This window comes from Salvia splendens, chromosome 4 (assembly GCF_004379255.2).
Source record: "Salvia splendens isolate huo1 chromosome 4, SspV2, whole genome shotgun sequence".
Lineage (NCBI taxonomy): Eukaryota > Viridiplantae > Streptophyta > Magnoliopsida > Lamiales > Lamiaceae > Salvia > Salvia splendens.
Window position 1 is genome coordinate 8,264,675 of NC_056035.1, and position 21,102 is coordinate 8,285,776.

General features: G+C 40.0%; 2 protein-coding genes across 4 annotated transcripts; both read left to right on the plus strand.

The window, feature by feature from the left end:
• The first annotated feature begins 15,311 nt into the window (after positions 1 to 15,311).
• LOC121798329 (myosin-10-like) lies at positions 15,312 to 17,715 on the plus strand. The gene is made up of 4 exons (XM_042197268.1): positions 15,312 to 15,451; positions 15,528 to 16,429; positions 16,510 to 17,135; positions 17,214 to 17,715. Exons 2-4 carry the CDS (start codon positions 15,532 to 15,534, stop codon positions 17,532 to 17,534), a joined length of 1,845 nt encoding a protein of 614 aa, XP_042053202.1. The 5' UTR covers positions 15,312 to 15,451; positions 15,528 to 15,531; the 3' UTR covers positions 17,535 to 17,715.
• A 335-nt stretch (positions 17,716 to 18,050) lies between these two features.
• On the plus strand, positions 18,051 to 19,153 carry LOC121798335 (uncharacterized protein At4g00950-like). 3 transcript variants are annotated; one of them, XM_042197274.1, is made up of 2 exons: positions 18,051 to 18,780; positions 18,853 to 19,153. In XM_042197274.1, exons 1-2 carry the CDS (start codon positions 18,232 to 18,234, stop codon positions 18,931 to 18,933), a joined length of 630 nt encoding a protein of 209 aa, XP_042053208.1. In that variant the 5' UTR covers positions 18,051 to 18,231; the 3' UTR covers positions 18,934 to 19,153. The 3 variants fall into 3 exon arrangements, with proteins under 3 accessions (XP_042053208.1, XP_042053209.1, XP_042053210.1); XM_042197275.1 differs by having other exon boundaries at positions 18,877 to 19,153; XM_042197276.1 differs by having other exon boundaries at positions 18,904 to 19,153.
• The last annotated feature ends 1,949 nt before the right edge of the window (positions 19,154 to 21,102 follow it).

Genomic DNA, 21,102 nt, shown 5'->3' on the forward strand with positions numbered 1-21,102 from the left:
CTCCCTTCCGGTACTCCTCCCCGCCCTGCATCCACTGCCATCCCGGCATACTACCCCCGGATGCCATTCCGGGCAATGTTTGTAAGTTGTCCGATATATCGCGATATATCGCGATATATCGCCTGTATCGGTAGGCCAAGGGTCGATACACACCCAGATGCGACTTAGGCGACTAACATTCGAGTCGTCCGATATATCGCGCGACTCGACCGATTGGTCGCCTGATCGAGTCGAGGACGACTTAATGGGCTTCACTCCAGATTGGGCCAGGCGGACAGGTAGGTGTCTATTCAGCCCATTAGGGTTTCTTTATACATCCCCCACACCCCCTCCCCACGTCCTCCTCCTCCAGAACTGCAGCCGCCGCCGACGCTCCCTCCACCTCCAGAAACTGAAGAACGCCGCCGCCTCTCCTGGACACGCCTCCGGCCTGCCTCATCCGCCGCCTCTCCTCATTCAGGATGAACTCTAGTTCCGGTAATGCTCCAGTTCCTCTTCCTCTCTTATGTCTCTCCTCTCTCGTCTATTATTTGAGTTCCTCAAGCGCTGCATCTGTTCTCTATTGTAATTTGAAGTATATATTGCATATTTTACATGTGTAAAAGGGCAAGTCGCCCGATATATCGATATATATCGGTCTTGAGGGACCTGGACGACTTGTCTGGTGAGTCGCCCGACTTACTATCGATATATCGACTAAGTCGACCGATATATCGACTGAGTCGATATATCGGTCCTATGGCGACGCGGTTCGATTCACCGACTTAAAAACATTGATTCTGAGCATCATCTGCTGCCAAGGGTACATGTTGTAGTACCCGACCATCAGACCTCATCCACTTCCCACGGGTACCGTGGGAGTTTGAGACCCGCTCGTCACTGGAATAGACTCGTCGTTGTGCTCCATTTCGCGTTGTTGCTCTTGTACAGAAATTAAGATAGAGAGAAAACTCGTTAAAACAAGTAGTACGAATGAAAATGACGTGCAAATCGCGTATATATAGTGTTTCAAAAATTAATTAAAAATAAATAAAAAATCGGCTAGTCGATCGGGAGCCTGCAATGGCGGCCAGCCGATCGGCGAGCGCCCGGGAATCGGTGTGCGCTCGCCGTTTTTCTCACCGATTTGGCGCTCGCCTACTGCAATGGTTCGGCGAGCGGATCGGCCAGTGCCGAGAATCAGCTAGCCGGTCCGCTCGCCGCAATTGTGAATACTCTTATTCTGATCAAATTTGGATTTTCTGACAAATTTAAATTTGATTTTAAAAATCGTTGATATTGATGGCGATTGAGATTTTTTACCATTAAATGATTCTTAGTGAAATCGAATTATATGTGGTTTTTACCGTTTTATAATCTAATAAAAGAAACTGAAGAAATTTAATGAAGATGACTAATAAATTTGGACATTGAATACTCAACTCTCAATTTTGTCTAAGAACAAGAAAAAATTTAAACTTGAACTTATTTGGATTGGGGTTTAATTATTGTAAAACTACATCTTATATAACTAATAACCGACTTAGAGTAAAAATGCAAACCGATACCAACGGATAACCGACCGTTTCCAATTTTGTTCTCGGTTAACCGAATAACCGAGAACCGTTTACCTACCCCTATTCACAAGTCACAGATCATAATACACATATTTAAAGAAATATATACGAAAGACAAAGGGTGATGCCACAAATACTCTATATATATACTTATTTAAATGAGTCCTGTTAGGTTGAGATTTTTTAGCTTAATTGAGAATTGAGATGCATTTTCAGCCATTCATCCACAAAATTTTTGAAATGTCAACAGCAAGTAGATTATGTCAACTAGGGGGTATTATCGTCATTTCATTTCTAAAATGGCAGAAAAATAAAAATTGAAATGTCAACAACTTGTATTGAAATAGGAACAATTCTATTTTTGTTCTAGCCTACTAATGGAATTCCATTTTAATGAAGGAGATTAGATTTATTCCGAATGGGGGAGTGACGCAAAAGGGTTATGCGTCGTTATTAATGAAACGCACAACCCTTATGCGTCGTTGGTTAATGGCGCACAAGGGTTATGCGTCGTTTAAAGACGCATAAGCATTATGCGTCTTACTCTAATGATGCATAACCCTTATGCGTCACGTTGGTAAGTATTCCCGCCTATCAAGCTAGTGACCTGGGTTTGATCCCCGGCAACGGCGCATTTTTTAAGTGATTAGTATTTGATAAAAATGAGTTATTCTAAACATTTATTTTTGGCAAATAGATACTCATGTTGACTCTAATGTTGCCTAAATTACTCATGTTATTTTTTACATTACTTTAAATTTTCATTAAACTGTTATACTATGGTATTTAAATTTATGATTTTTTTTCTTTTTTATAAAACGACTAAATATATACTCTTTCTATATACATAAACATTATCTTTGATGAATCACATCCTAATTTTATTAAAGAAAATTACGAAAAGATCTCGAAAACATAAAGTTGTTAAAAACTAATCTCAAATTAAAGGAACCGAATTGTGAGGTGGCGTAGTATATGCAATATGATATTTTTAGTGGAACTGGTTGATTATAGGAGTACATATTATAAGCAAATGTACGTACTGAGATATCTGAAATTATTCTTAAAACATGATTGAGATATTACAATAATAATAATTTTGGCTTTATACCATTTATAGGATCTGTTTTATACAGTACTATATAGAAGATCATACTCCTCTTCAAAGTAGGTATGATCCTTAACCTGACCCCTTACATCATTTAAATATCTGTATAATGAATGAAAACAAAAAATGTATCTCTCAAATATAATTAGAGGAAGCTACCTCGAAACCAAAGGATAACCGTGGAAGAAAAATAACACATATATGCAGTAATTTTGAAGTAGCAGAATTAAATAACAGGAGAGACAGCTTCTAAGTTTGCCATAAATTACATTAAATATGAGTATATTGGGTCCTATTAAGGCAACATTAGACTCATCATATAAAACAAATGTTTAGAATAACTCATTTTTATCAAATACTAACCACTTAAAAAAATGGGCATTGCCGGGGATCGAACCTGGGTCACCCGGGTGACAGGCAGGAATACTTACCAGCGTGACGCATAAGGGTTATGCCTCATTAGGGTAAGACGCATAAGCATTATGCGTCTTTGAACGACGCATAACCCTTGTGCGTCATTAATAACGACGCATAACCCTTGTGCGTCACTCCCCCCATTCGAAATAAATCTAATCTCCTTCATTAAAATGGAATTCCATTAGTGGGCTAGAACAAAAATAGAATTGTTCCTATTGAAATACCAACAACGCAAAAACAATTCACAGCTTGTCAATAGCATGTACATCAAATGTCAACAACTTGTCAACAACTTGTATAAAGTGTAAACAAAAAATAAATTTTATAATTAAAAAATAACAACTATTTTATCTTAATTTTTTTATTTTACACAAGTTCTGGCATCATCATCATACAACCCATGTCAATAGCATGCATATCAAATGTCAACAACTTATAGCAAAATGTCAACAGGTTGTCAATAACTTGTGATGTTGATTTTCGCGGATGAGGATGAAGCAGATCACGACTTCAACGATGATGTCACGACCGCCCATACTGTGGGTGTTACAAACGAGGCGACCGTGACCCAGGGACATACATTCAAGAATAACATTTAAGGATAACAGTTTATAAGAAAGACTCAAGTAGCTTAAAAGAATAGTATTTTAGTTCAAAAATATAGCAGCGGAAATAAGGTTTCAAAGAGAGTCAAGGATGACGCCTATGTATGAAGACACAACGCATCCATATTCCCTATGCCGACTCAACATCCACCGCAACATCCCGCTCAACCTGCACATAGGAAAAACACATGCATGGCTGAGTACTTGTTGTACTCAATGGGCTCATGCCGAAAACATTTTAATAAAACAGTTATGTCATCCATACCAGTGATCTCGAGTTTTATGTGTAGTTAAGAAATATCACGAGAACACAAAAACATTTCAAAGTCTGGCCAGACAATCAATCTCCCCATTTTCTCATAAATCATTCAATCACATTCTATTTCCATAGTGCGACGAAAGTGTGGCCACACTATTCGCCCACGAGACCGGCCGACTAGCAAGGACGGCTCACGATCCCACTTGTGTACACAGCCTGATAGGGTTTGCGGCCCTACTCAGACCCGAATTCGTTTCATTCATAGCCATATAGCCTAACGGAGTAAACTCAGACGAACTAGGCATCAGGCACACAATCTCAATCAAAACAATCCATGGCATGACATAACACTTTAAACCACCCTTATTACACCATAATCATACTTTTGAAAGCGTAAAAGGGTTTAGTAAAAGAAAGCTCACCTCGTTCGTTTAAAGCCTTCACGTCGTGCTCCTCTCTTTCTCCTCTTCTCTTTCTCGGCTATGCTCACGCCGCCACCACGCTACCGCCACCGTTGCTGTATGCGCGGCGGCTCGCCGTCGCGGTCCGCCTCAGCCACCGTCGCCGAGGATCTCCCCCATCCGTCGACGCCGTTCCCGACAGGTAGGTGGTCGGAAATTCGTTCCTTCATCCCCTCTCTTCTCTCTCTCGGATTTCTCTCGATTGTGAAGTAAAGAAATGAAAAGGAGGGAGGTTGTATATATAGAAATTTTTTTTCATAAAAGACAAAAATTCACGTCTTTTCGTTTCGATACGCCGAGTAATTAATGCGGCCGTCGTTGGAAAACGTGCATGATGCGACGTGGTTCTTATCTAACTTTTCGTCTTGATGTGACGCGGTTCTTATCCAACTTTTCGTCTTGATTTGTTGTCGAAAGTGTATTTGATACGTGGTCTATTCTTTCGTGTAGGTATCATTTTGGGCTCGTAACAATTGGGTTTCAAATTGGGCTACGAAAGAATAATTGTTTGGCCCCAAAAGTGAAATACTTCTCTCGATAAAAGAAACAAGGTCGAAAAAATTTTCAAGTGCACAAACGACGGTCCTTTCAAGAACACAATAAAAAGGTAGAAAAAGTCGGGGTGTTACAGATGAATTCCTCGTCGGATTGACCAGATCTGAGAAGGCTAGAGAGTAAATCCTCCGATTCAAACGTCGATCGTCGTCGCAGCTCCGATTCCTTCTCTCTCATGATTTTCTTCGTGAATTTACGAACCTCATCAATTTTCCCCATTAGCTTCTTCTCCTTACCCAAACCTAGGGCGCGATTGATCTTCCAGAGAAAAGGAATGTTCGAATTGAACCTCTCGCTGATCAAATTGAGAGCGGAATCGAACCCCTCCGCGAATTCAACCTCCGGCAACGACGGCAACAAATACGTCGGATCGTATGTTTCTGATTCTTCCCCCTTCTCTCTCTAGGATACACTGTCGTCACCTACAGCTCATTCTCCTACGTCACTCCCAATCCCCCTACCTCCAAATCCGCCCCTTCGACACCCAATCCACCGCTCAGATCCTCCAATCCCACTCCTCAATCCCGCCATTGCAGTTAATCCTCGAGCACGAGCTCAACAACAACTTCTGGCAGAATCCGGACCCTTCCTCCGATGCCAATCTCTTCTTCGCCAGCCTCTAAGCGCTCGAGGGGAGCCTGTGGGTGCTGGCGCTCCGCATTCACACCTCCGTCTGCGATAGGGCAGCCACGACGGAGCTGTTAAGTGAATTAGTTTCGATGATGGAGGAGAAGGAGGGGAATCGAGCGGAATCGGTGGAGGAGAATTAGGAGTTGGAGGTTAGTTTGGGGATTGAGGATTGCAGAGCTCGCCGATTGCTTTGGGGAAATGGAGATTGTATTAAAACATGAAATTACCATTCTGCCCTTTCATAATTAATAAATCTAAAAATATTTTTTATGTGGCAAATTTTGGACCACTGATTTAATAAAAATGAGTGACTGATAATGTATCTCAATTCTCAATTAGGCTAAAAAAATCCCAATTGATCACAACCCTATTTAAATGTGTATTATCCATGTATAATGCTAACTAAACATAATTAAAGGAGTTATTAAAAATAAGAGTGAGAGTGAGATTTTTTACACGGTCATTCCATATCGTGATAACATAATGACTTGGTGTCCTTCACCAATATCTCCTTGAGAAATGAAAATACAAAAGACCCAAGTACCACATCAAATAGACACAAATTTAGCAAATTAACAACACAAAATGAAAACATCCATTTAATGATTTTATGAAAAGTATTATAATAGTATAAATATGGAAATTACCATATGGAATTGGTGTGATGTACTGTATACAATATATATTGAATCATAATATAATAAATAATTATACACAAAAAATCAATAGTATGTTATCATGCTACTATGGTATGGAATGAGCATAGAATTTTGACAAAACACATCCTTAAGTTCTTGTACTTTGATTATTTATTTCAATAGGTCTTTATACAATTTTTTCGTTTTAATAAGTCTCTATACTTTTATATTCAATTTTTTCCAATCCTTGTTTGACGGAACCGTTAACTAACGGTTTCCGTTATAAAATAACACATCATATATTAATTATTTGAATATATTCCACCTAATATCCTAGTTGGAAAATATGAACATAACATAATATAAAAATAAAATTAAAATTAAAAAAAACTAAAGAATTGTTTGATTATTTGAAGTTTAAATATTAATTTATAGTATTTGGTTCGAAATATTAATATTCGAACTTAAACAACAAATTTCTTTTAACGATTTAGAATTCTTTAGTTTTTTTATTTTTATTTTCATTTTTATCTTTTTTTTTATGTTATGTTCATATTTTCCAACTAAGATATTAGGTGGAATATATTTAAATAATTAACATATGATGTATAACGGAAAAGTTAACGGTTCCGTCAAATAAGGATCGAAATATATTGAATATAAAAGCATAAGGACTTACTAAAATGAAAAAAATTATATAAGAATTTGTTAAAATAAACAATCAAAATATAAGGACTTAGTTTATTCAATTCAAAGAAAGACCACATTTCCAAAAGGCGTTTGCTAAATAGTAATGGTAGAGTTCCCTTTTCAATTGTTAAAATCATAATCATCCAGTAAAATAAAATGCAAAAAATAGTTACACTTATGATAATTAAAAAAACATATTTATATTCTAAAAAATTACTAGTTTTATTGCTATATGCAGAAAAGCATACCCACAAACAGCTGATTGTGGTTGAACTACTGAACACACTTTTAACAATAATATTATTTGTTGTCTCCATATCACATTAACACAAACTTTTTGAAAAGCTGAATTTTATATGGAGAGGTGGCGTTGAAATGAAGGTAACGTTTTGGATTAACTAATGTAGTTTCTTATGTAATTAAGAGAAGAATCTGATGGTATGATATATTATTGGAGATTGGAGAAACTTCTTTTTCATCATGACTGCTTCAAACCTTCTTGGGCGGAAACTCGATCTACTTATTTTTCTGTTTCAAGATGATACGAAAACGTGCTAAAATGATTTATTCCCTTTTAATGAAATTGGAGATTGATTTTTAGTTCTCTCTTTTACAAGACAGAATATATTGTTGTTTGATATGACCGTTAAATATAGTTTAGAAAAGCCAAATACGTAATTAAATACATATTATTAATTTTTTAATTTATTATAAATTGTTAATTTTGACTAAGTAATGGAGTACTTCAACTTGGAAGCTGTCCAAATTTAATCTAACAAATCCTTTTGATACTTATACGTTGAGGAAGATCTTTGCGAATTAAAAGTGATAGTAATACACGTTCGATAATCCTTTAAATTATTCTTTCATTGCATAAAATAAAATTTTAGATTTAAAATTATGAAAATAGAATACTTAAATAGTACTAGTATTTGAACTTAAGATGCACAACATAAAAATTCGTGGGATGATATAATTGAATATATCTATGAGAATTCTTATCAAATCGGTTCCATGGTCTAGTGGTCAGGAATTGCACCTTCCGTTATACTCCAGTACTAGTGGTCAGGAATTAGTAGTGAGATAATTTCTGCACTCTATTATAGTCTGAGTGCCAATATAATTTAAATCATTTTAATTTAGGCTCGTTTATTCATAATTGGTCGATAAATATCGTATAAATTATACTCCGTAGTAGTGATGAAGTTATTCTCAAACTCTTAGCTGGGCCTTGTTTTTGCGATTTTGATTTGAGTTGGGCCTTTGCTCTCTATGAGTCGTCGGCCTGGCTGATTGAAGTTGTGTTCGCTTTTATTTCCAAAATATACCGAACACCAATAATATCGTACGTTAGAAATGTGCCGTTTCCTGCAGAAACTAAAAATCTTTATTTCATTATTTTCTTTTAATACAGGGGGTGGAGATAAGGGTCCATACCCCAATAATTTAGTGAAACTACACATGAAAAGTTATTGCAATTTGTAGATGAGGTAATAAGCCCTTGTTACAGGAATATATAGAAGCTTAGACAATGATAGTTAAAACTGTAAATCATCACTACATGGAGTCACTATGAAAGAGATGGACCAACTTTTTTCTAAATTTTTTTATTATTTGAAGGAAGCATTTGGGGACCAGTTCTTGAAATTCAAACAGCAACATTTATTTTTCTTCTAGAGTGGTGGGAGGGATCTTAACCTTTGTTGAAATCGTGTTTGGTCAAATGATTTTAATTAATAATAAATGTTACAAGACATTTAATTTTGTGAAATAAAATGCAATAACGTCGATCTACTTCCGAGTAGATGACCTTAGTATATTCATTTTCTCAAATCTGATTCCCGGTGATTGAGAAATAATATATTAAAGTTGGTCACAATAAAGCTAGAAATGAGCTATGTGAAAAGACTAAGAGATTAATTAACTAGGTCTTAATTATCCCATATCGGGGATGATAAACTTCTTTGATGAAGTATTTAATCAGATGAATTATCATGTGTAATAATTATCGTGGAATAAAACGGGTGACAGAGCCCACACACGTGCGCCGCCGCTGCCCGCCTGTGACCCGCGCACCGTGACCCTTGCCCCTGGTGCCTTGTGCCTTGTGCCTTGGCAATTGGTCTTTTGGCTGTTCTTTGGAGCTGGTTGACATGGATCGAGCCTCGCTTGTTCTTTTTAGACCACCTCAAACTCCACGTTATCCCCCACGTCATGGTGCCAGCCCCGCTGGACCCCGAAGCATAACGGGAGACAAAAGGTCCCCGATGGACCCCGACGGTTCATGGTGTATCCCGTCGTGTAGCATGTCCAGGTGCATCGTGTCTCTTCAGCTCCCACTGGCTAGTGCACCAGTCAATAACCCCCAGCGGTTACAGTCAAGCCATCATGACACACATAATGTGATACGGTCAACAGCCACAGAGGGTGGAAGGTGTACACCCGCCGCAAAAAGGGGAAGGAAGTTGGAAGTGGCGAGAGATTGGAGGAAGCAGGTGGGGGAAGCAAGAAAATAGGGGAAGCTGGCGGCAGGGAAGGCAGGAACAAATCCTAAAGTTATGCATTTCAGTTATTTGTTTTAGTATAAATAAATGTAACTAGGGAGTTCAATTCATCTTGGATAGATCATTTGTAATTGGACGACTTAGTCGTTGGCCTCTGCGGAGGAGTGTTCTCTATTATTATTACAAGTGATTGATTCCTCTCAATACTGCATTTACATTATATTGTTCAAAGAAGAGTACCTCTCGTGCTCTATCTCTCTCTCTCGCCTTTCACTCCTATCAATTGGTGCGGTGAACGTGGAGAACTCTAGGGCGGACACGCGACTGGATGAGTTAGAGAAGGCGACGGGTGATTCGCACCGGAGCAACCTCTCGTTGGACGCGGCTGTAAAGGAACTAAATACTCAGTTCCGCCACACTGAGGAACAGGTAGCAACCATGCTTGCGGAGATGCGCGCGGGCTTCGCATCCCTGAAACTCAAAGACCCGACCAACCCCGACGATGGGTCCACGTCAGCGAATCACGGTTCAAAATCAACGACCGCCGGGGCTACATCGGCGTCGCCCATGCCCACGTTCGATGGCTCGGAGGCCCTCGCTTGGCTGGCGCGGGCTGAGCAGTACTTCTTGATCGCGGGGACTGCTTCCGAGGACCGGGTGGGCATCGCAATGGTGGCTTTGGCAGGCGCTGCCCTTCCTTGGTACCAGTTGCTGCGACATCGAGTTCCGGATCTGTCGTGGGCTCGTTTCGCGAGAGAGTTGATGAAACGCTTCGGGGGCACCGGAGCATTGAACGAATACGAAGCTTTCGCAGCAGTCAGACACACTGGATCTCTAGCGAAATTTGTGGCGGCATTTGAGGCGTGCCTCGCGCAAGTGCCGGACATTTCTTGCCAACAGTACTTGGGTTTTTTCATGGCGGCGCTCCGGCCGGAGGTGCGTCTCCAAATGAAAGCCGCCAAAATCACGACCTATGAAGACGCGGTCGAAATGGCCCTGGATCTCGACATCATGGCATCTGCCCAGCCTCAGCAGTCTGCCCCTTCCCAGACCATTGTCCAGACGCCCTCCTACCCAGCTCACTCGAATCAGTCAGTCACAAAAGGGTACTCTCCGACCCCCTCGTACTCAACAGCCTCATCGAAACCAGTGTCCGAACGTTTCCGTAACGTGTCTCCGGAAGAATATAAGCGACATATAGCAGCAGGAACATGCGTCAAATGCGGGCTTAAGTTTGGACCAGCCCATAGGTGCCCCCCCCAAGACTCTCAACGTCATGATCTGCGAGGAGAATGAGGATGCATCCGCGAACTCCGAAACCGAAGACTCTGAGATCTTGGTGACAGGGCCAGAACCACAACTTTCTGTGTTGTCACTTAATGGCTTGGACACGGCCAATACAATGAAACTCTTTGGGAAAATCGCCTCACAACAGGTCAAGGTCATGATCGATAGCGGCGCAAACTATTGTTTTATATCCGAGGAGTGTGCACAGCGCCTCGAGCTACCAATTACCCCAACCTCGCCTTACTCGGTGGTGCTAGGTGACGGCTCCACACGTCGTGCGGCAGGGATGTGCAGGACCGTGCCGCTAGTGTTGGAGGACGAGGAGTTCGTGGTGTCGTGCTACGTTTTTCCCCTCCGGAACATCGACGTCATTCTGGGAGTCGCATGGCTCGCATCCCTCGGCTACGTCATGGCCAATTGGCAACAATCCTCCATGGATTTTAGAGCAAACGGCCGGCTGGTCTCACTCAAGGGAGACCCGTCCCTCATGCGCCGGGCATGCTCCACCAACGATCTCCGCTGTCTCGAGGAGGGGGACTGTTGATGGGTCCTTCGCGCCCTAGAGAAGGAAACAACGACAGCCGCCGCGTTCGACTCCCTCAAATCGGCACTAACGACAGCACCATTACTCAGACTGCCGGATTTTACAAAGGAGTTCGTGATAGAGTGCGACGCTTCGGGCCGGGGCCTCGGAGCTGTCTTAATGCAGGACCGTCAGCCGGTGGCATATTTCAGCAAGACATTATCCTCTCGTTGGTTGGCCAAGTCGGCATACGAGAAGGAGCTCATGGCCCTCGTCCTCGCGATCCATCACTGGCGCCCCTACGTGTTGGGACGACGGTTCGTCGTGCACACAGATCAGAGGAGTCTGCGCCAGCTGCTAGCCCACCCCCTAGCCACCCCGGCGCAACAAAATTGGACGTCTCACTCCTCAAACAGGCCGTGGGAGACGCTCGGGTGGATGCCACGCTCCCCAACGGCCCGCTCGACGCTGAACCTCTATCCCTACTGCTGGCACGCCGGACTGAGCGTCGAGATGATGAAAGCGTCGAACAGGTCCTCATTAGCTGGGACGGCCTGGGGACTAACGAGGCAACTTGGATGGACGAGGCAGACGTACGCGGACAGTTTCCTTTCTTCAGCCTTGCGGACAAGGCTGTTCCGACAGGCGGGGCAATTGATACGGTCAACAGCCACAGAGGGTGGAAGGTGTACACCCGCCGCAAAAAGGGGAAAGAAGTTGGAAGCAGCGAGAGATTGGAGGAACCAGGTGGGGGAAGCAAGAAAATAGGGGAAGCTGGCGGCAGGGAAGGCAGGAACAAATCCTAAAGTTATGCATTTCAGTTATTTGTTTTAGTATACATAAATGTAACTAGGGAGTTCAATTCATCTTGGATAGATCATTTGTAATTGGACGATTTAGTCGTAGGCCTCTGCGGAGGAGTGTTCTCTATTATTATTCCAGCAATACAAGTGATTGATTCCTCTCAATACTGCATTTACATTATATTGTTCAAAGAAGAGTACCTCTCGTTCTCTATCTCTCTCTCTCGCCTTTCACTTCTATCATAATGGCTGTTGACTCCATCAATGCCCTGCAGGTGGACTTGGCCTATAAATAGGCATGCATCCATTGCATTCTAAACAGAACATACACAAGCATCTTGCATACACGCTCTCTCCCTCTCTGCATAATCTTCCCCGTCGAAGCTTTGCCCCCGCCTTACTCCCGTTCGTCGGAGCTCTGTTGCTAGCGGTGCTGCTACTTCAGAGACGAAGTCGTTTTATCTTTGGGGACGACACGCCAAACCGAGAGCACTACCGGGGCGTATCTCGTCTTGCGGAAAGAGGACTCCTCGACTCGGCTTACCGCTTTCCACAAGTTTTCCGTGTAATTTTGTTCAGTTATTTTTCGTATAATTTCCTTTATTTTCCATTGTAAATTCGCCCGACAAGATTTGTATATCTCATTTCCACTACAACATTTAGGTCTTAGAGCATCTCCAATCATACTGCAAATCCCATCTATGCAGTAGATTGGAGCTCCAACCATACTAAAAAACGCATCCCAAATCAGTTTTTTTTTGCGATTTTGAACAGTGACGACCCATATATGGCGTTGCACTGTAGCAAACGCAAAACCCATTTTATAATTTCTGAACTTGCATTCACACCCTCCTTGTTTGAGTATGTTTCGAATAGAGCAAGTATATCAAGGTAGAAGTGAGAGCAGAAAAGTTTGGGGAAGAAGAAGAAGAAGAACATGGTTTGATGAAGAAGAACCCGTTTGGGAAGATGATGAACAGTAATGGTTTTATTTTTTAACTGTAAATGGGCTTCATTAATATTTCAACTACATTTCAACAAATGGGCTTCATTATATAGAGATGTGGCAGTGTATTTCGTTTTACATACATACACAGTGCATTTTATTGATTGTAAATTTTTAATGTATTCTAATTGTAAATTGTAATTGTATTCTAATTGTATTTTAATTCTATTTCATTTTACATATACTGTGCTTCAATAATATTTTTAATGTATTCTATTGTAAATTTTTATGAAATTTAATACTACAAAAAATAAATTAAATAATAGATATTTATTAATAAAAAAGTAGTACATAACATAAATAATTATATTAAATTATTTAATTATGTTTGGAAATTTATTCATAAAGTGTTGTGGTGTTAATGTATAAATATGTAGTATAAATTATGGATAAAGTATTGTGAGGATAATGTGTAATTTAAATAAATATGTAGGTTATGATATTAATATTATAAAAAATTATTTCTTTAGTATAATTTGCAATATTTATGATGTTAATATTACAAAAAACTTAAATAATAGATATTTAATAATAAAAAGAACATAACATAACACATAGTGGTGCTACAAGTGGAAATGATATTACAACGACATAAATAGAAAATAAAAGGCAAACCACAAATTACAATAACTAACAAATGAAAAATTATATAATTACGTTTGAAAAATTATTGATAAAATGGTGTGGGGTTAATATGTAATTTAGATAAATATGTAGGTAAGATTGAAAAAGTAAAAAAAGTAGGTGAATATGGAATATTCTTTTGGGTTTGTGTTTGGTGTAAATGGTTGGAGTAGAATTACTGTTTGATGTGACAGAACTGCAAAAATGGGTTTGAGTTTGGTGTAAATGGTTGGAGATGGCCTTAGAAACTAATTGTAAAAACACAAAACTGACTTAGTTAGTAAAATCTTAAAATATTTTGTGTGGGCCAGTAGTTTTTCTAGATTTGTCGAGCTTTAGTTGGACAAAAATACCTGTTTACAGGTCTGTGATATCTATCAGTTGTGTAATGTAGTTAAAAGTTAAGCAATAATTAAGGAGTAGTAATATCTAATCGAGTGGGGCCCATGCAAAGCTGGTGTGTAGAAAATGAATATCAATACGAGAAGTGAGATTCTGATAGATGCAGACCAGACCAGACCAGACCAGACCAGACCCTCTTTAAATTGGATTGGCCCCAAATTTTATTTCTGTGGTGCTTCAAGGTTTCTATTTTCTACGCATGTTTAAATCAGATACAGCTAGCTCTTGTCTAATTAATTCAAACACTACTACTGCTATTTTTACTTTGACATTTTCCCTACTTGCATATGCTACTATGTCATATGATAAATAGGGAAGTGAAATAGGATCAATAATTAAAAATTATGATCATTCTACTTCGGATACAGTGTAGCCTTCGTCTTCCCACATCTCCCAACGCAAAATAAATAAAAATATGATGGTTCTTTGTTGCTGATCTTTTGGATTGTGTGTATACACGTCTTTTGGAGTAGTATTTTGGTCCATGTCAAGAAAAATTCTTTGTTTTCTTTGGTCACATTTCATAAATGAATATATTCGTTGGTGCATTATTGATGTAGAGTAGGTAACACTCACACTCGCACTATCAAACCAAATCTTTTCATGTGGATCCAATTTCTAGAGGGAGAACCACAATAGACCCTGCAACTACTAACTAATAGTACTCCATATTCACACACACATCCCACAATTTTTTATCAAACATTATTTGGGTGTTGACTTCTAAACAGATATTTTTCAATAATTAAAAATAAACACAGGCACCTACTTTCATAGAAATGCCATTTAAGAGGCAAAATCATCCTTATCCAATCAAAGTACATATTTGAACTGAAAACAAAGTTTCATACTTACCTTCTAACTGAATTTGTACAAACTTTGATTTTGCATGCAAGTTGGGTCCATGTTGCAGAAAAGAGATGGACAGATCTGGAAAGTGGAAGTATTTTTTGGTATTTTATTACTATGAAAAAATTGATACTATGGTTGAGAATGAGATGTCACATAATTTTTTTGGGGTAATCATACCTCATATTTCAAAGTAGCATACAAATTCCCAGGAATCAAGCCAATTTCCACAACCCAAAAATTGGAAGGGAAGAAAATAGACAAACAGAAAGGTTATTTTCATCACTGAAATTGAGGGAACAAATTATATACTCCTGTGATCTGGCGTTTCACACGTGTAAAAAAGCTCACACGCTTTAGTTGTTGTCTGACAAGTTTAATAAAAACAGAACTGCAACTTTGCAACAACCAGCAGATGCCACCAGCTTTCTGTTGTGCTTGTTTTAGTATCTCTTAATCAAACACCAAATTTAAGGTTGTTGAAAAATCCTTTTAGTTCGTTTCACCGCTCCATGACTGTCTGCACTCATTCTCGTAAGTTCTAGTATTAACATATTGAATTAACAATTTAAAAAATAAAAAATTGATTCCATAGAATGATTTTGATCAGAGTGATGGAAGAAAAGGGAATGTTCATCGGCGTTTCGTGCGCGCTTTTCGCTCTACGCCTACTTTCGGATCCCGAACTCTGCGACGAGAGATGGTCGGAAATAAGGAACCGGATGCTCAAAGGCAGCGCCCTCGTCGGATTGCTTGTTTGGACAGTTCAAAGAAACGTCGTCACAGTCGAAAACGCGAAGCTTCTTTCGAAACTGGAGAGTGCGCAGATGGAGATAGCCGAGTTGAAGAAGAGGAGAAGCGAAGACGCGAAGGCCAATGAGAAAGTGGTGAGCATCTTCGCCGCCAGAGAGCAGAGCTGGTTTGATGAGAGGAGGAAGCTCAGCCACCAGATTTTCAACCTCATGAATGACTTGAAAGTTGTGGAGGCCAAGAGAGAGATGTCTGTCACCGAATTGGGCGACAAAATGAATGAAATTGAAGTAATTCTGCAGTTGAAGGATAAGATGATCGAAGACGCGGAGAGGAGGAGGTTGGAGAGCGAGGAGAAGCTCAAGGCTGCTCAGGATCTTGCTGAGGAGTTGAGAGAGAGTTTGAAGAGCCGTATTTCTGAGATTTCGAAGCATAAGGCTGCGATCGTCGAGATGGGGCAGAGTATTAGGCAGACCGAGGAGTTGGTGGAGGAGAAGGAGCAGCTGGTTTTGGTGAATCAGAGGCTGTCGGTGGAGATTGTGAGATTGCACAAGGATTTGGAGAGGAGGTCTAATTCGGATGCAGCGGAGAAGCAGATGCTGTTGAAGGAAGTGAGGTCGTCTAAGGTTAGGAGAAAGCAAGCTGAGGCTGAAGCAGCAAGATGGAAAGCTGTTGCAGAGTCTAAACATGATAGAATTTCATTGAGGAATATGTTTTTGAAGCATTTCAATCCCTATTTGACTCGAGCAATTCAAGAATCAAGTGAGATGACTCACTTTTCTTTTGATTTGTGTTTCTCAATTTTGTTGTGTTTAACATTTAGATGTTTGTTTCAACATTAGGAGCTGGGCAGAAGCATAGTGTTGAGATGTATGCTGTTTTGGAGCAACTGAGACAGAAGGATGAGAAGCTGGAGGCATACAACTGGCGGTTGATGAGCTCGGAGCTTGAATCAAGGCGGCTGAAGTCGCACATTCAAGTGCTTGATAGCGACATTGCACACCTCAGGCAGGATATCGCCAAGTTGGAAGAGCAGCTGATTACGCGTTCTGCGCCTCCAGATCCCCGTAGGCTGAGCTGCAATACTCCGGGGGATGATACAGTTTGGTCGAAAGTAAAGGTGGTTAAGCGAAAACCAGGACACGCGATGGTCAAGGCAGATGAAGCAGCAGCCTCAGAGAACGAGCTGCAGGATATCGTTTTGACACTCGAACAAGGCCAAACTTCAACCAAAACTAATTGTACATGGAAGATGGATGTTCATGCTCTTGGAGTCTCATACAAAGTGAAGAGACTTAGGCAGCAGCTCTTGGTGCTGGAGAGGCTGGCTGGGAAGGAAAAGGCTTCGGAAAATGGTGAAATCAACGCGCGAGTGAAGGGATTCTGCGCACTCATGTCGCTCCTCAACAAGCAAGTCGAACGATACCACTCGCTGCAAGGGAAAATTGATCAACTCTGCAAGAGGATGGTACGCTTCAACTTAAGCTTAATTAGCACTAATGTGTATGAATATATTTGTATAATTTGGTTGGATGACAAAATGCAGCAAGAGAAGAAGGTGAATAATGGAGAGGATGAAACCAAAAAGATGGAGCACTTTCTAGAAGAAACATTCCAACTGCAGAGGTACATAGTTGCAACAGGGCAGAAACTAATGGAGCTACAATCCATGATTGCATCCAATCTTGTTGCTGAGGCAGAGGACATTGAGAAGCATGGGAGCTTCGACATCGAGAGATTTGGCGACAGTTTGAAGACGCTCTTCCGCGAAACTCAGAGAGGGATTGAGGTTCGGATATCTCGAATCATAGGTGATCTGGAAGGAACTCTGGCACGAGACGGTTTCACCACATGGCAGAAACTGTAAAAATATGGCTAGAATTGATCTGAGGCTTTCTTAGTTTTCTCAACTAATGTAGGGCTTTCTGTTCACAAAAATGTGCACAGATTGATGGAAGTTGCTAACTTACTACTGCATTGTATATGTATCAGTATCATTAACTAGTTGAGAAATTTGGGAATTCAAGAATAGCATATGCTAGTTCTCATTGCAGTTTTACAATCACTATAGTAGTAAAAAACTAAAAATGACATTTTCAACCATTATTACTTATGAACTACTTATGCAATTGAAACAAGCAATCTCTTAAATAAAAGTCCGACTCATGTTGCATAGTACATGATATATGTATGTATATGTAACAATATTTTCTTATAAATGTATATCCTATTTAGGTAACTGTATTTTTACCTAAAAGAAAGCAAGTTCACCAACAAGCCATTTATTAATGAGACGTTTCACATAAATCACAATAGAAGAAGTGCATCTTTTAGTCTTCTCTTGATTCGAAAAACCATTACTAAGCACCTTGAAACTCATTTATTCAATATTGACCAACCTCTTACATTTAAAATTCCAACTTACCGTTACAAACCACTTGTTTACTCTCGTGAGCAGTTGAAGCGAGGAGCCTCTCATTCAAACACATTTATATCCCAACCAATTTATATTTATACATATATGTCACTCTCCCCTGCGGAAAGAGACGGACTAGGCTGCTACCATGGGCGTCAAAGCTGAAGATCTCGACCAGCCTAAACTAACTCTATCTAAACTCCCACACTGCAAGCCCTCGCCGCAGCACATGCAGACGCCGCCGCTCCGCCCCCTCGTTTCGATCCCGTTCCACTGGGAGGAGGCGCCGGGAAGGCCTAGGGGCGGAGATGCAACGAAGAGCAAAGCGGCGAGGTGTCTGGAGCTGCCGCCGAGGCTGCTGCAGGAGGAGGGTAAAATGACCATGACGCCCTCGCCCACAACGGTGCTGGATGGACCCTATGTGGGCCGGTCGCTGTCGCTGGCCTGCACGTTTTCGTTCAGGAAAGGGCCGGTTTTGGGCCGGGAGGATGGGAAGAGGAATATGGGGTCGGGGAGGTGGGGAAGCTTTAGGGAGGTGAGACAGTGTGGGGAGGGTAGTATGGACTTTTCGCAGTCGCTTGGGGATATCTTTAGGAGTGAGGATGGTGGTGATGGTAGTGTGAAGATCACAAGAGTTAGGAGGAGGAAGAGTTTCTTTAGATTGTCTACATTTAACTCCAATTCCAAGTATTTGTGGGTAGGTTTTTTTTATTTCTAAATTAAATCATTTTTAATCAGAAAATTAAAGTTGTTGATGATGAGCTACTAGTGTTTTGTGAATCTAAATTTGCAGGGTGATATTTATGCAAGTTTTAAGCAGGTGGTGCCGTGGAGGCGTAGTAGCCAATGAGAAGGAGATGATGAGGAAGAAGATTCAAGCAAGAAAATGTTGAATTTTCCTTTCTCCCACGGTTTTATACATACAACTTTTTTAATTCCATGTAATTAATGTCTTTTTTTATCATCTGCTGCTACTGTTTTTTTAATACTAGTATGTTTTAAGAGGGAAACATGAAATCGTATTTTAGTAATGAGAAGCTGCTGTATCTTTTTATTAGTAGATCATATCAGTTTTTACCTTTAAATTGACGAAATTAAATAGAGTAAAGGGATCAACAAAATTGCATCTGCTCTTTTTCTTTTCTTGAAATATAGTTGGAATGTAGTAGTAATTTATAAGAGACCCCTTTATATATCTTGTAGTATTATTATTCAAAACCTTTTCATCGCCTTTCCGAAAAAACACTGTTTTCTTTTGAAAGAAATCCAAGTGTAATTAACAATTCCCTCAGAAAATAGTCAAAAGCGTAGGATATTTTTTAGAGTTCGATCGTAAGAGGACATACAAATCTGGTTTGATTAAAACTCAAATATACAGTGCAACAAATAAGGACACAAAATTTCTCTAAAAAAAAGGGACACAAAACTAGACCCAAGCTTGGAAAAATTTGAAAAATAACAAAAACTAAGGGCCAAAAAAAATATCCTTAAGTTTAGTTTAGAGGCTAAAAATGAAATCGCATTTTAAAGTATGTGATGTATTTAAAAACACAAATTAATGTCATGCTAAAAAAAATGTCCTTAGACAATTCTTTTTCTTGTAGTGATTTTTTGTACTCCATGAGGTTAATTACAAGTGTTCAATAATATGTTAGGAATGAGACCCAAGTCATACTTACAAAGTGATTACGAAGAGTGTGCAAGCAGCAGTTGATCTCATGTAGAGTTATAGCTTAGTCATCAAAGAGTAGTAAATATGAGCACATGAATGGTGTAGCATCGGCGATCGACTTCACCGTCAATGGAAATGCATACCACATGGGTTACTATCTCGCTGATGGTATCTACCCAAGGTGGTCGACTTTCGTGAAGACGCTCAGCAACCCGCAAGACCCAAGACTGGTTCTTTTTGCGCAGCGTCAAGAGTCCGCTCGGAAAGACGTCGAAAGAGCTTTTGGGGTTCTTCAAGCCCGATTCAACATTGTGAAGGTCCCGTCTCGGCTGTGGTACGTGAAAAATATCGCCGACATCATGTACACGTGCATTATCTTGCACAACATGATTATAGCTGACGAAGGACCGATGGCGGTTAGCTTTTACGACGAGGATGAAGCCGGAAGCTCAACCGCGAGGTCTCCCCCACGCCGAGGTGTGCATGCGACGGTGGGCGAGAGGATCGAAACAAGGAACACAATGCGCGATACCCGAGCCCACATTGAGCTACAAGAAAACCTAATCAAACACATTTGGGCGAAATTCGGCCACGAGTAGTGGGTTTTTTTAATTTTATGAATTTAATTATGTAAATTTTAATTTTTAGGATTTTAATTATGTACTTTTTAATTTTTAGGATTTTAATTATCTACTTTTTAATTTTAGGATTTTAATTATGTAATTTTTAATTTTTTTGTAATTTGTAATAGTATTCCGAATATTTTTAATGCATATTAATTTTGTGGAAATGTTTTTATTTAAATTGAATAATAGAATGGTGAGACCATTGAGTTTGTCCTTGCAAAAGAGTATGGATGTGGGTGTTGTGCTCTGGCCTAAGAGCAGGGAGTAAAAATGGATCAGGGCATATATCCGTGCTCGTTGGCAAGAGCACGGATGTGGATACTCTTAATATTGCTACCTACTTTTACTTCGACGTAGAGAGTAAGGCGCAATATGACAAAATTTACGAAGGGGGCAAAAAAAATGTATACTCATGTAGTTATGACTGATGTGATTGTACTCCATTTCTCATTCATTTTTAACTGGTTTACAGCCTAAAATATTTGTTTCTGCGATTATTAAATTTAAACATTTCTAGCATATTGATTAATTTGTGTATGTTGCTTAATGGGTAACGCATACGAATCATTTATTGACTCTAAATTAAATAAATAGCGTAGTACTACTTCAGCAAAACAACTCAACTCTTGAAAAAAAGGCCCATTATCTTTGTCTCAGATATCCAATAGACTGGACCTTGGCCCAATACAGATATTCAGACAAGGTAATCGAAACCGTTTGT